At 35.5% G+C, this 12,715-nt stretch overlaps 2 protein-coding genes across 8 annotated transcripts; one reads left to right on the forward strand and one right to left on the reverse strand.

The window, feature by feature from the left end:
- Positions 1-1,948: 1,948 nt before the first annotated feature.
- LOC107557836 (heterogeneous nuclear ribonucleoprotein C-like) lies at positions 1,949-7,812 on the forward strand. 7 transcript variants are annotated; one of them, XM_016241410.1, is made up of 10 exons: positions 1,949-2,072; positions 3,648-3,801; positions 4,035-4,300; positions 4,380-4,452; positions 4,560-4,613; positions 4,689-4,814; positions 6,168-6,211; positions 6,420-6,533; positions 7,254-7,396; positions 7,499-7,812. In XM_016241410.1, the coding sequence occupies exons 2-10, from the start codon at positions 3,797-3,799 to the stop codon at positions 7,586-7,588; spliced, it is 915 nt and encodes a 304-aa protein (XP_016096896.1). In that variant the 5' UTR covers positions 1,949-2,072; positions 3,648-3,796; the 3' UTR covers positions 7,589-7,812. The 7 variants fall into 7 exon arrangements, with proteins under 7 accessions (XP_016096896.1, XP_016096924.1, XP_016096888.1 ...); XM_016241438.1 differs by having other exon boundaries at positions 4,563-4,613; positions 4,689-4,844; positions 6,198-6,211; XM_016241402.1 differs by having other exon boundaries at positions 1,950-2,072; positions 4,689-4,844; positions 6,198-6,211.
- A 638-nt stretch (positions 7,813-8,450) lies between these two features.
- On the reverse strand, positions 8,451-9,842 carry LOC107557874 (complement C1q-like protein 2). Its single transcript, XM_016241452.1, has 4 exons — positions 9,569-9,842; positions 9,351-9,413; positions 9,119-9,250; positions 8,451-9,028 (listed from the first exon to the last, which is right to left on the reverse strand). Exons 1-4 carry the CDS (start codon positions 9,735-9,737, stop codon positions 8,751-8,753), a joined length of 642 nt encoding a protein of 213 aa, XP_016096938.1. The 5' UTR covers positions 9,738-9,842; the 3' UTR covers positions 8,451-8,750.
- Between the last annotated feature and the right edge of the window lie 2,873 nt (positions 9,843-12,715).

Raw genomic sequence — 12,715 nt, forward strand, 5'->3', positions numbered from 1 at the left:
ATACTGAAAAAAGCAGCTTTATAATATACTAGTAGTGTAATGCTAATGCATTTCCAATGAGCTGAAATACAATTGAAATGTACTTGAAGTACATTAAAACGATGCTTCAAATATACTCTTAACTGTAGTTCATTAAGTATTAAAAGGACATTTTAAATGTATTTTAAGAAATACACTTAAATTGCACTAAATATACTTAAAGTGGTTCCAATTTAACACATTTTAAATATATTACAAATAGATTCAAATCAAACTTAAACATATCTTGAAATACACTTAATATTCTTAAAGTTGTTTCAAAATAATACATTTAATATGCACTTAGTATAGTATAATATAAAAACTACGCCAGAGCGCGTACACACCTCACGCACCGGATGCCGTGCGCACGCTCAAGGCAGTTGGATATAGTGGTGTATTAGAGGTAAAAAATTATATAAATACTGTTCGGTTTCTGGCACAAACCGATCGTTTTGTGTCTTAGGACATCAATGTGTCGTCACGAGCCGCAGGGTTTAATTTGGATTTGTCTGTGCATGTTTTTTTACTCTCATAGATTTTGTTACCATTGCCATGCATTATAAGACTGATAGACTGCAACGGCTGGAGTTCAAAATCTTTGTGTTCTACTGAAGAAACAAAGTCACCTACATCTTGGATGCGCTGGGGGTAAGCAGATAAACATCCATTTTTCATTTTTGGGTGAACTATCCCTTTGTGTTTGCAGGTAAATTTCTTTGTTCTATTGTAATTAATGACTGTTTACTTGTCTTCAGTAAGTTTGTTTTTACATAGGCTAGTATTTTTGTTGTTGTTGAGATATTGGAATTGGTAACAAGAATTATGAAACTTTGATTGGATAAAAATCCTATTTTAAGCTATATCATTATTGTGATGGGGGCCCTGCAGTAAGTCATAGTCCCGGGGCCCAGTGAGGTCTTAATGCGGCCCTGGTCATGTTTATGTCATATGTTTAAATCATAAGCTTTTCATAATACATAGTTTCGAAGCAGCTTCACAGAAAGGTATGTCCCAGTGGTTCAAGGTCTTTAGGCCACAGTGATCAACTTTACAAGAAAATACTTTTAGAGACTTTAATCTCTAATAGGCTACCCCAGTGGCCAAGCAAAGGTAACTTGAAAGGAAAAACCTGTAGAAGATGTTTCGGTATTACAGGGAAAATCTGAAGAAAAACAAGTCAACTGGGGAGCCCAACAAATTATTGTCCATATGATAGTTATAAACAGCGTTATAATACTATTGACAGTCATTTTTATGCGCAATTGGGATTGTCGCATAAAAAAAACACTGGATGGAAACCCCAAGATGCGCATCAATTCTAAAAATGCGCACAATTGAGTAGGATACACTTTTTAAATGCCTGAGGAAAGTCTGTCATCAAAGTATTTCTGTATAATTACTGTCTTACATGACTGCGTTCCCAAACAGCCGGCATCCACCTCTAAAAGCAATGTCCTCATTTATTGTATTACGTCTGCTCTCTCTGAAGCGCAAGTAATTTATTACACATGAAAAGTATTATATTCAGTGACTTCTCCTATTTTTCTTAGAGATATTTAATGCCAGTTTATCAGGAAGTGACCATTTGTTCTTTTTGACTCGTTGGATGGAAACGGTGCTTTATTCGCAAATGTTTTATGCGATATTCCAGTTGAGCGCATAAGTTAAATTCGCATCTTTGGATGGAAACAGTAGGTTTACATATCCCTAATAGGTCTGCATGTGTGAACGGCGCGCGACTCAACTCGAAAGGTCATGCTTCTTTCAAAATACAAGCCTTCACACATTTGTCTGTTGGCACAGCGGCGACTTAAAATCCCTCGTTAATATAGTGTTTGGATGTTTTTTTTCAAAAACAGTAGGCATGTCAGCGTTACGTGGTTTACATGAGAAGGGCTTATAACAAAAATAAAACCGATGACTTTTAACTTGAAAAATGTGTGGCCAGCTTTTATGTCGTAGCAGATCGACTGCGAATTCACAGTTGTTGCCTTTTTTGCAGCCAGTGAAATATTATTGATCCTTCCTAAATAACGCATTTTAAATATTCGGTGAGTAGTTTTTGTATTTTTTTTTCTTAAAAAATGACCTTTGCTTATTTTTCGCGCATTTACTCAAAGACCCGTTACCTCTGCCCTCTGAGTGTTTAGGCCGAGCAAGGCTCACTGCAATGCGGTCTGTCCTCTTTGTCTACTTCGAGGATTTTCCATCACATTTCATAAATCTCTGCGCGTGTGTTGGGCTTTCTTGAGTCGCAGTGCCTTGCATCAATTATTTCTATGAAAAGAAACCAAACCGCGTTGTTGCGGATTAAATGGGAACATTTCAATGATATTGTATTGTTCGTTGAGATATTGCGGCCACAAGCACATAATAAACCCAAACCTAAACATCACTGCAGCTCTCTGGTCGCGCTGGGTGTTTTTAGGGAAAAGTTAAAGATTTAATGATATTGTATCATAGCTGTAATGTGTTGCATAATTTTTTTACACAATGAAGACGAATGATTTGTAATATTTAGTTGTTTACATGTAGTTTAAAAAAATATATATATATATTTAAATATACACACACACACACACATATATACTGCTTTGAGATCAATAAGATTTTTAATGTGTTTTAAAGAAGTCTTCCGTTCATCAAGGCTGCATTTATTTGACCAAAAATACAGAAAGAACTGTAATATTGTAAAATGTTATTACGATTTATATTTTAATATAGTTTAAAATATATTTTATTTATGTGATAGCAAAGCTGAATTTTCATCAGCCATTACTACAGTCAAATATATATATATATATATATATATACACATATTGGAACCTGTGATACTTATACAGGATTATTTGATGAATAAAGTTAAAAAGAACAGCGTTTATTTAAAATAGAAATCTTTTCTAACAATATAAGTCTTTATTATCGCTTTTTAACAATTTAACACACCCTTGCTGAATAAAAGCATTAATTTCTTGCAAAAAAGAAAAACAAAGTACTGACCCCAAACTTTTGAACTGTAGTGTATATTGTTACAAATTCTATTTTGAATAAATGCTGTTCTTTTTTACGTTTTATTCATCAAATAATGCTGAAAAAAATCACAGTTTCCAAAAAAATATGAAGCAGCAAAATTGTTTCCAATATTGATATTAAATCAATAAATGCTTTATTAAATTAAAGCATATTAGGATGATTTCTGAAGGATCATGGGACACTGAAGACTGGAGTAATGATGCTGAAAATTCCATTTTGATCACAGCAATACATTATATTTAAATTATATTACAAGTATATTAAAATCGAAAACCATTATTTTAAATTGCAAGAATATTTCACAATGTTAGTTTTTTTTCTGTATTTCTGATCAAATAAATGCAGCCATGTTGAGCAGGAGAGACATATTTAAAAAAAACATAAAAAATCTTACCGATCCCAAAATTTTGAACGGCAGTGTATATACATATACATAGATATACATACACACACACACACATATATATATATATATATATATATATATATATATATATATATATATATATATTAGTGCCTTTATATTTTAAGGAGGGCTTTTTTTTTTCTTCTTTTTTCTTTCTTTTTGGTTGTTTTTTGGTCTCAATTTTAAGTCAGTTGGTGCAGCTGCACGTTACCACCACAGGAAGCTGCTGGAAGTGCCGCTCACTGGTTGAGTGCTGAAATTGTCGTTTTGCCTAAGAACAATCTACACTTCGGCCCGCTCACATTGACAAACAGACAACTGCCCTGCACTGACGCCATGGAGTGAGTCACAGTCATCAACACTTTATTTCCATGTCAAATATTGTGTGTGGTTTCTGTGAATAAATGATTTAGCAATAGTATTGCCCTTTTTGGGTTGATAATCTAACTAGACCATCCACAAATGCAAAACAGCGCAAAACACTACTAGTTATCATAAAGTGGAATATGCTAAATTTTACTAGCTTTCCCTTTGGAAATATACTAATGCTTCTTCCTTCCTATTCCTGCCCTAGTCATCCTCCCAGCACTAGTCAGCTGTTGGCCAGCAACGTCACAAATAAGACCGACCCACGGTCACTGAACTCAAGGGTCTTCATCGGGAACCTGAACACTGTGCTGGTTACCAAGGCAGATGTTGAAGCCATTTTTAGCAAATACGGCAAGATTGTTGGCTGCTCTTTGCACAAGGGCTATGCCTTCGTCCAGTATGCCAACGAGAGGAACGCACGGGCAGCTGTAGGAGGAGAGGACGGCCGAATGATTGTTGGACAGGTGCTCGGTGAGGACATTAAAAAAAAATCTTAGACTATCTAATATTTTTCCCTCCTAATTGAGCAATCACCTTGTCTTTCCATCAGATATTAATTTGGCAGGAGAGCCCAGACCTCACAGGTCAAAAACAACAAAGCGATCAGCTGGAGATATGTACAGGTAGGGAAAAATTTCTTCTTATGTATTTTCACCCATTTTATTGTTTTATTTCAGTTGCCAATTGTTTTGCTGCCAAAAGTTTTAATAATTTTCTAAAATCTCTCCAGCAGTAGTTCTACTTTCGAACTTGATTATGATTTCCAGAGAGATTATTATGACAGGTAAGATCTGCACAAACTGTGCCAGTGTGGATTTAAAAATGTGTGCTGACTTTTCAATCTGCTTGTTTTGTGCAGAATGTATTCATACCCTTCCCATGTGCCCCCTCCACCACCACCACCTCTATCACGGGCTGTGATCCCTTCCAAACATTCACGGGTCAGAGTGAGTGGGGGAACCAGCCGCCGCACCAAGTCCAGCATTTCCACTTCATCCAAGAGCAGCCAACGGACATATACATACACACACACACACATATATATATATATATATATATATATATATATATATATATATATATATATATTAGTGCCTTTATATTTTAAGGAGGGCTTTTTTTTTTCTTCTTTTTTCTTTCTTTTTGGTTGTTTTTTGGTCTCAATTTTAAGTCAGTTGGTGCAGCTGCACGTTACCACCACAGGAAGCTGCTGGAAGTGCCGCTCACTGGTTGAGTGCTGAAATTGTCGTTTTGCCTAAGAACAATCTACACTTCGGCCCGCTCACATTGACAAACAGACAACTGCCCTGCACTGACGCCATGGAGTGAGTCACAGTCATCAACACTTTATTTCCATGTCAAATATTGTGTGTGGTTTCTGTGAATAAATGATTTAGCAATAGTATTGCCCTTTTTGGGTTGATAATCTAACTAGACCATCCACAAATGCAAAACAGCGCAAAACACTACTAGTTATCATAAAGTGGAATATGCTAAATTTTACTAGCTTTCCCTTTGGAAATATACTAATGCTTCTTCCTTCCTATTCCTGCCCTAGTCATCCTCCCAGCACTAGTCAGCTGTTGGCCAGCAACGTCACAAATAAGACCGACCCACGGTCACTGAACTCAAGGGTCTTCATCGGGAACCTGAACACTGTGCTGGTTACCAAGGCAGATGTTGAAGCCATTTTTAGCAAATACGGCAAGATTGTTGGCTGCTCTTTGCACAAGGGCTATGCCTTCGTCCAGTATGCCAACGAGAGGAACGCACGGGCAGCTGTAGGAGGAGAGGACGGCCGAATGATTGTTGGACAGGTGCTCGGTGAGGACATTAAAAAAAAATCTTAGACTATCTAATATTTTTCCCTCCTAATTGAGCAATCACCTTGTCTTTCCATCAGATATTAATTTGGCAGGAGAGCCCAGACCTCACAGGTCAAAAACAACAAAGCGATCAGCTGGAGATATGTACAGGTAGGGAAAAATTTCTTCTTATGTATTTTCACCCATTTTATTGTTTTATTTCAGTTGCCAATTGTTTTGCTGCCAAAAGTTTTAATAATTTTCTAAAATCTCTCCAGCAGTAGTTCTACTTTCGAACTTGATTATGATTTCCAGAGAGATTATTATGACAGGTAAGATCTGCACAAACTGTGCCAGTGTGGATTTAAAAATGTGTGCTGACTTTTCAATCTGCTTGTTTTGTGCAGAATGTATTCATACCCTTCCCATGTGCCCCCTCCACCACCACCACCTCTATCACGGGCTGTGATCCCTTCCAAACATTCACGGGTCAGAGTGAGTGGGGGAACCAGCCGCCGCACCAAGTCCAGCATTTCCACTTCATCCAAGAGCAGCCAACGGACATCTTCTCAAACCCGTCAGTGCCTTTTTTTTTAATTTTTATTATTATCACTCTCTAGAGGGGTTCATTTTAATCTGCCAGTGACAAATGCATTAAAAAAATATTGATTGATTTTTTTTTGTCTGCATTGACATTATTAGCCTTCCTTTTCTCATTTTACATTTTTGACCTTGGTTGGCTTGGCAGTTGTCAGTACATGCGTTCAGGGTTTTTTTTCTTTCAGTGAAAGCAGATGACCTCCAAACTATTAAGAGAGAGCTTGCTCAAATCAAACACAAAGTTGACTATCTTCTGGAGAGTCTGGACAGGATGGAGAAAGACCACAACAGGAAATCTGGTAATATTCTTCATGGATTCCCCCAGGGTTTTTGTAGCAGGGTCACCAGTCAATGTCAAAATGGGCCCAGACAATAATCAGTAATCCAAAGAATTTTATAAATTATTTAAAATACCATTATGCCTAAACTTATTCCTAATATGTCTTTAACTACGTTCGTTGTCATAAAGTCAAAAAAATCAGTCAAGCAGATTTATGAATTTAATTTATATTATTTGTTTTTTTAATTTATATTATACTATTGTTGTTCTATATATATATATATATATATATATATACATACATACATACACACACACATGTGTATATGTGTGTGTGTGTATGTATAAATTGTTTTTCGTTACCAATTGTTATAGCCAAACCAAAATGTATTCAGACACCTCCAACATTCACACATTATCACAGTTTATTCACTATAGTTTAGAAAATGATAATAAAATATGACAAGAACTCAGTTAAACTGTGTCAGAACAAATTCATCTTGATAATGCCAGATAACACTTAAGCAAAACATGGTCAGGTAAAAGTGTCTGAATAATTTTTGGTCCCAAATTTTTTATAAATTTTACTGGTAGTCCACTGTATGAAGAATTTTTGGGTATAATATGTCACAGTTTACTTTATTTTGCTATCCTCACTTACATAAATGAACTATAGTGTCTACTATAGGTTTGACCATTATTGTATATGTATGTTTTTTTGTTTGTTTTTTTACCTCAGAGGGAAAGAGTGTGAAGGCAGAAGTGGGTGAGGCTTCCTCCCTTCAGCATTCCAGCAAGAAAGACAGAGAGAGGGAAGAGCAAGAGATAAATGATTCTGAGGCGGAGAGAGATTTGTTGGAAGAGGAGGAGGATGAGGAAGAGGTATGTGTAAAAAATCCATGTGCAAAATGATAGAGGTTGTGTTGTAATTGGTGCTGGATACTGTACAGATATATAAGCAAGCTTTTTATTTGTTCTTCTCAGGTTAAAAGCCAGGGAGGAGAGAATGAAAAAGAGGAGGAAGAGGGTGAGCATGAAGAAGGGGAAGATGATGGTGACAGCAACGGCTCATAGGTTGTTTTAAACACCAGAGATACGAGACACACACTCAAAATTCAGCCCTTTCAGTTATTTTGAAAGGTTGAAGCCAGACTTTTAAAGATTTGTCTGTTATGATGTAGATGCCTGCAATCTTATAATAACTGACACTACAGTTACATCAGTTTCACTGATGTCAGTTTATTTTTAATGTTAGCATGACATCTGTTCAGGCTTTTGAAATGTCCCTCAACCATGATGAAAACAAAAGGTCTGTTTTCAAACAACAGAAATTATTACATTCTCCAGTTATTCTTAATCATTCTGACTTGAACCTGAGGGGGGGTTTTATATTTCACTAGCAGAATATGTCCATTATGTATTCTCAGAATGAAACTGGCCTGATCCCCTGATATTTTTTTTTTCTGTGAACAAAGATAAAATTTGTATTTTAGAAGGGGGAAACTTGAGTTGCTTCTTTATTACAGAGAGCCGAAAAGCTTCCAGGAAACATCTGTTTTTATTTACCTGTATTTTTTATATGACCCGGTTTTCAGAATATTTCTAGAGGAAAATTTCAATAAAATATATATTAAAAAAAAAAAAACTCAGTTTTGCAAACATAACACTCATGAAGGCTTGATAACACTGGTACATCTTGAATGTCAGTGATTTTATTTATTTTTTTTAAATATTGGTAGCGAGGACAGATTGTTTTTAGTTTAGTTTTGAATTATTTTTCATATCGCCAATAACATGAATTTGATGTTAAGTATGATTACTATTTTACCATGTCACTGCACACTATGAGCTTTAAATGTCTGATTTTCAATTATTAACTTTCTGCTTCTTTGCTGGTGTCTGACCACATGGGGGTAAAAATGAAAGTGAAACATAATTCAGTCATATTTGGTTTATTTAATTAAATGTTCAGCATTTGATATGCTAGAAATATGGAAAGTACTACTCTCGTTCATAAAAAATTATTTGAGCTTAGCAGCTCCTTTACTCTTTTTCACCGTTGTTTTTTGTTTTGTTTAGACTTAAACATTGTAACTAAAAAGCAATTATCTCCCTTTATCTATGCCTATTATTTACTCAAATTTAGTTTACTTACACAGAAACAATTACGTTCCATTAAAATAATTATTTTATATTGCATCCTGCACTGGATATGGGTCATACAAGATTTAGACATTCACAGGGGGAAAATCAGAAAACCACCGAAACTGGTGTAACTTGCTGGATCATCATAAACCCAGGTGTTCTGCCAAAGTCGTGTAGAAATTTGATCACCGGTCTCCAGTGTGAGAACAACACCATTGCTGGCATTACCATTGGAGGTAGGCTTCCAAGAATACAGAGAGCACTGGGTTTCACCATTCTTCAAGAGACTGACTGCCATTGTTGTTCCACCATGACTATGACCGTAAAATCTTAAGTAATAGGCTCCTTTCACTGGTGCTGTGAAAACACCTGCAATGCACATGTACAACGTAGCCACAGAAAATATCATATACGAAGAGGATTCTGCATTTGTCATGATATTCTCTTTACAGGACTTACCAGTATTTGGGTCATAGGCACCTCCAATATTACTGAAGACTTTTTTGTAGACCAGAGTTTTCGGAGTATTAATGGGCCCAGTGTATCCTGTTCCAGATTCCAGAAGTCCAGCAGAAAAGGCAACTTTTTTGGCTATGAATAAACGAATGGATTGGTTTGAAATATATAATAAAATAAAATGTAATTTAAAACATTAAAATGTATATGGGAACAAAGTGTGAATTTTACTTGCCTTCATTCTCTTTTTGGAAAAATTCCATCTTATTTTGTGAATCTTTTTCTAGGGTTTTCAAAGCTGTTAGGAATATACATTGATGTGATAATGTTACTAAACAAAGAATTTAAAGAGATTTAAGTTGTAAATTCTTTAAAATAGTTCATAAATTGTAATGTTTTTTCCATAATGACATTAAAAAAAAAGAAAGAAATGCAACCACTTTTCCACCTTACCTTCATTCTCACTCAATACTTTGGTCAGTGTTTCTTCTAATTTTTGTATCCTTTCTTCCATGTTTTTCAGTTTCTCGAGCTCTGCAATAATATTTACATTTGGTGAAAATAAATCATCTGCAAGTGAGCTCCCAGCACAGAGCAGCAGTACCATTTGTAACACCACCATCGTCAGTTATTTTTCAGGTACTCCCTGTAATTATTCCACGATTCAGCTTTGATTTGCAAACGCTGTTACAAAAGCTTTGAAACTTTGTATTAAAAGTTGCATAAGTTCAAAAACATTTGTACTTTAGACTGATGTTGTGAGGGTTTTGTTTATTTTAGTAATCCATTAGGACAAGTCAGATGTAGACTTGAGTAGGGGAGAGTGCAGACGGTTGCAACACTTTTTGCATTTGCTTTAGTTTCTCAGAGACTGTTTGCATTAGAAAGCCAGAATTATAATACAATAAAGTCACATCAGTCAGCTACTCAACCACATTGCTGTAACACGTGCACATATGATTATATAATTTATTCTTGAATAGACAAAGTCAAATGTTGCAACTGACCCCACAACAGGGGATGGTTGCAACATTCATTAAAATGTAAATAAAACAATTCTTAAATATCATTTTGCAATTTCTTTATTTTATTTGTGCATAGACATGATCTTTAATAAGTTAAATTGGCTGTATAAAAACCAAAGAATAGTAAATGGGGAATTGTAGTTCAAATGCACAAATATTGTACATTTGAACTACAATACAAGTACAATACATTTGAACTACAAAATATTAATTTAATCAGAGTCAAGACACTGAAATTTTATAATAGCCTACTTCTGTTAACATAGGCTTATGTGAAAGGTTAAATTAGACAAATCTACCATTTTATGGAACTGACTTGAGATCACTTTTGAAATGAGTCCACTTTTACTTAAATAAAAAAGGAGAAATACCTAACTATTGAAAGGGGTTCTTTATTAATCCATAAAATTACAATTATGTAATGTTATGGCAAGCTTTTACATCAATGTTGTGGTAAGGGACATCATGTTGGGATGGTTGCAACAACGTGTTGCAATTGTCCCTACACTGACAGCCGTGACTAAACTTGGTATATTAGCTTGACACAATATCTTTGACACATGCTAACTATGCCTATTAGAAGCTAAGAAAACACAGATATAAATCATGTGTTTTTACAATGCTTCACGCAAACAACTTAGACAGTATGACAAAAAATCTGATGATTAAAAAAAAATACTTTTTTACCATGAAAATTATTATTTGTAGAAGGAATGGTCACATGTGCCTGACTTCATCCAGGAAGGACGAGGGGCTGATTGAGTATGTGTAGTATGAATATCATCACTGTAGCACATTCCTGATTGAAGAAATCAGCCATGTTGCAACCGTCCCCACTCTACCCTACACTAAACGTAAATTTTTAGCATAATAAATGCATTATTGAATTATTAACTCCATGCAGACCTATTAATCATTACAAATAAGTCGAATCTGACCTAAATTATGAGCATATTAAAATACTTACAATTGGACAGAAGAGACTCCGTGGTCTGTTGGCTCAAACATGCTAACTATGCCTATTAGAAGCTAAGAAAACACAGATATAAATCATGTGTTTTTACAATGCTTCACGCAAACAACTTAGACAGTATGACAAAAAATCTGATGATTAAAAAAAAATACTTTTTTACCATGAAAATTATTATTTGTAGAAGGAATGGTCACATGTGCCTGACTTCATCCAGGAAGGACGAGGGGCTGATTGAGTATGTGTAGTATGAATATCATCACTGTAGCACATTCCTGATTGAAGAAATCAGCCATGTTGCAACCGTCCCCACTCTACCCTACACTAAACGTAAATTTTTAGCATAATAAATGCATTATTGAATTATTAACTCCATGCAGACCTATTATTAATCATTACAAATAAGTCGAATCTGACCTAAATTATGAGCATATTAAAATACTTACAATTGGACAGAAGAGACTCCGTGGTCTGTTGGCTCAGTCATAAATCAGTGCCCCAGGAGGCAGATTTTGTTATAAAAATAAAAGTTAATTTATTGATTACAATTAGGTTTTCTAGCAGTATAAATAATCTATCTTCAAATACTCTATATAAGTTAAAGTACAAATATTTAAAAGGTTTGTAAAACCATTGTGTTGAGTATTTGCAGCGCGTTTCTGTATTTGATTGTTGCGAGTTTTTGCAGCCCGTTTCTGTATTTGATTGCGTTGTGAGTATTTGCAGCACGTGTTGTCAAACTGATGAAGATGTTTTCTTAATTTACTGGTGTTTTTTTTTTCATTTGCAGCAAGTTGAGCTCTCTCGGCCACCGTAGATTTGAGATAAAAACATTTTTAACATTTGTGAATGATGAAGGGTTCTATTCAAGTCTGGTAAGGCTGTCAAAAGACCATTTGCACTGTAGAGAGAGACTGCTTGGGTGGAGGCAGGGATGGTACTTCACCGCAGTAAAGATAGTTTGCGGTTTGATATTCAGATTTCTTTTGGCTATAAATACGCAGCGTGCTGTCATAGACATGCAAATAATACCGAATATCATTCTCCATGATTTGTGAATTCAGGTGACGCTGTCCTTCGGGCCGAAATCAGGGGTTTTTTTTCGTAGCGACTTTTCGTTTCATTGGCTGACCCTTCCCTGAGTCATGTACATCACTATTCTGATCTGTGAAAAATGTCACAATTCACTATGGGTCAGCTGACCCTTCCCTGAGTCACTAACATCACTATTCTGATCTGTGAAAACTTTCACAGTTCAGTTTGTGTCAGCTGACCCTTCCCTGAGTCATGTACATCACTATTCTGATCTGTGAAAAATGTCACAATTCACTATGGGTCAGCTGACCCTTCCCTGAGTCACTAACATCACTATTCTGATCTGTGAAAACTTTCACAGTTCAGTTTGTGTCAGCTGACCCTTCCCTGAGTCACTAACATCACTATTCTGATCTGCGAAAAATGTCACAATTCACTACGGGTCAGCTGACCTTTCCCTGAGTCAGTAACATCACAATTCACTATGGGTCAGCTGACCCTTCCCTGAGTCACTAACATCACTATTCTGATCTGTGAAAACTTTCACAGTTCACTACGGGTCAGCTGACC

This window comes from Sinocyclocheilus grahami, unplaced genomic scaffold (assembly GCF_001515645.1).
Source record: "Sinocyclocheilus grahami isolate Dianchi unplaced genomic scaffold, SAMN03320097.WGS_v1.1 scaffold21.1, whole genome shotgun sequence".
NCBI classification, from domain to species: domain Eukaryota; kingdom Metazoa; phylum Chordata; class Actinopteri; order Cypriniformes; family Cyprinidae; genus Sinocyclocheilus; species Sinocyclocheilus grahami.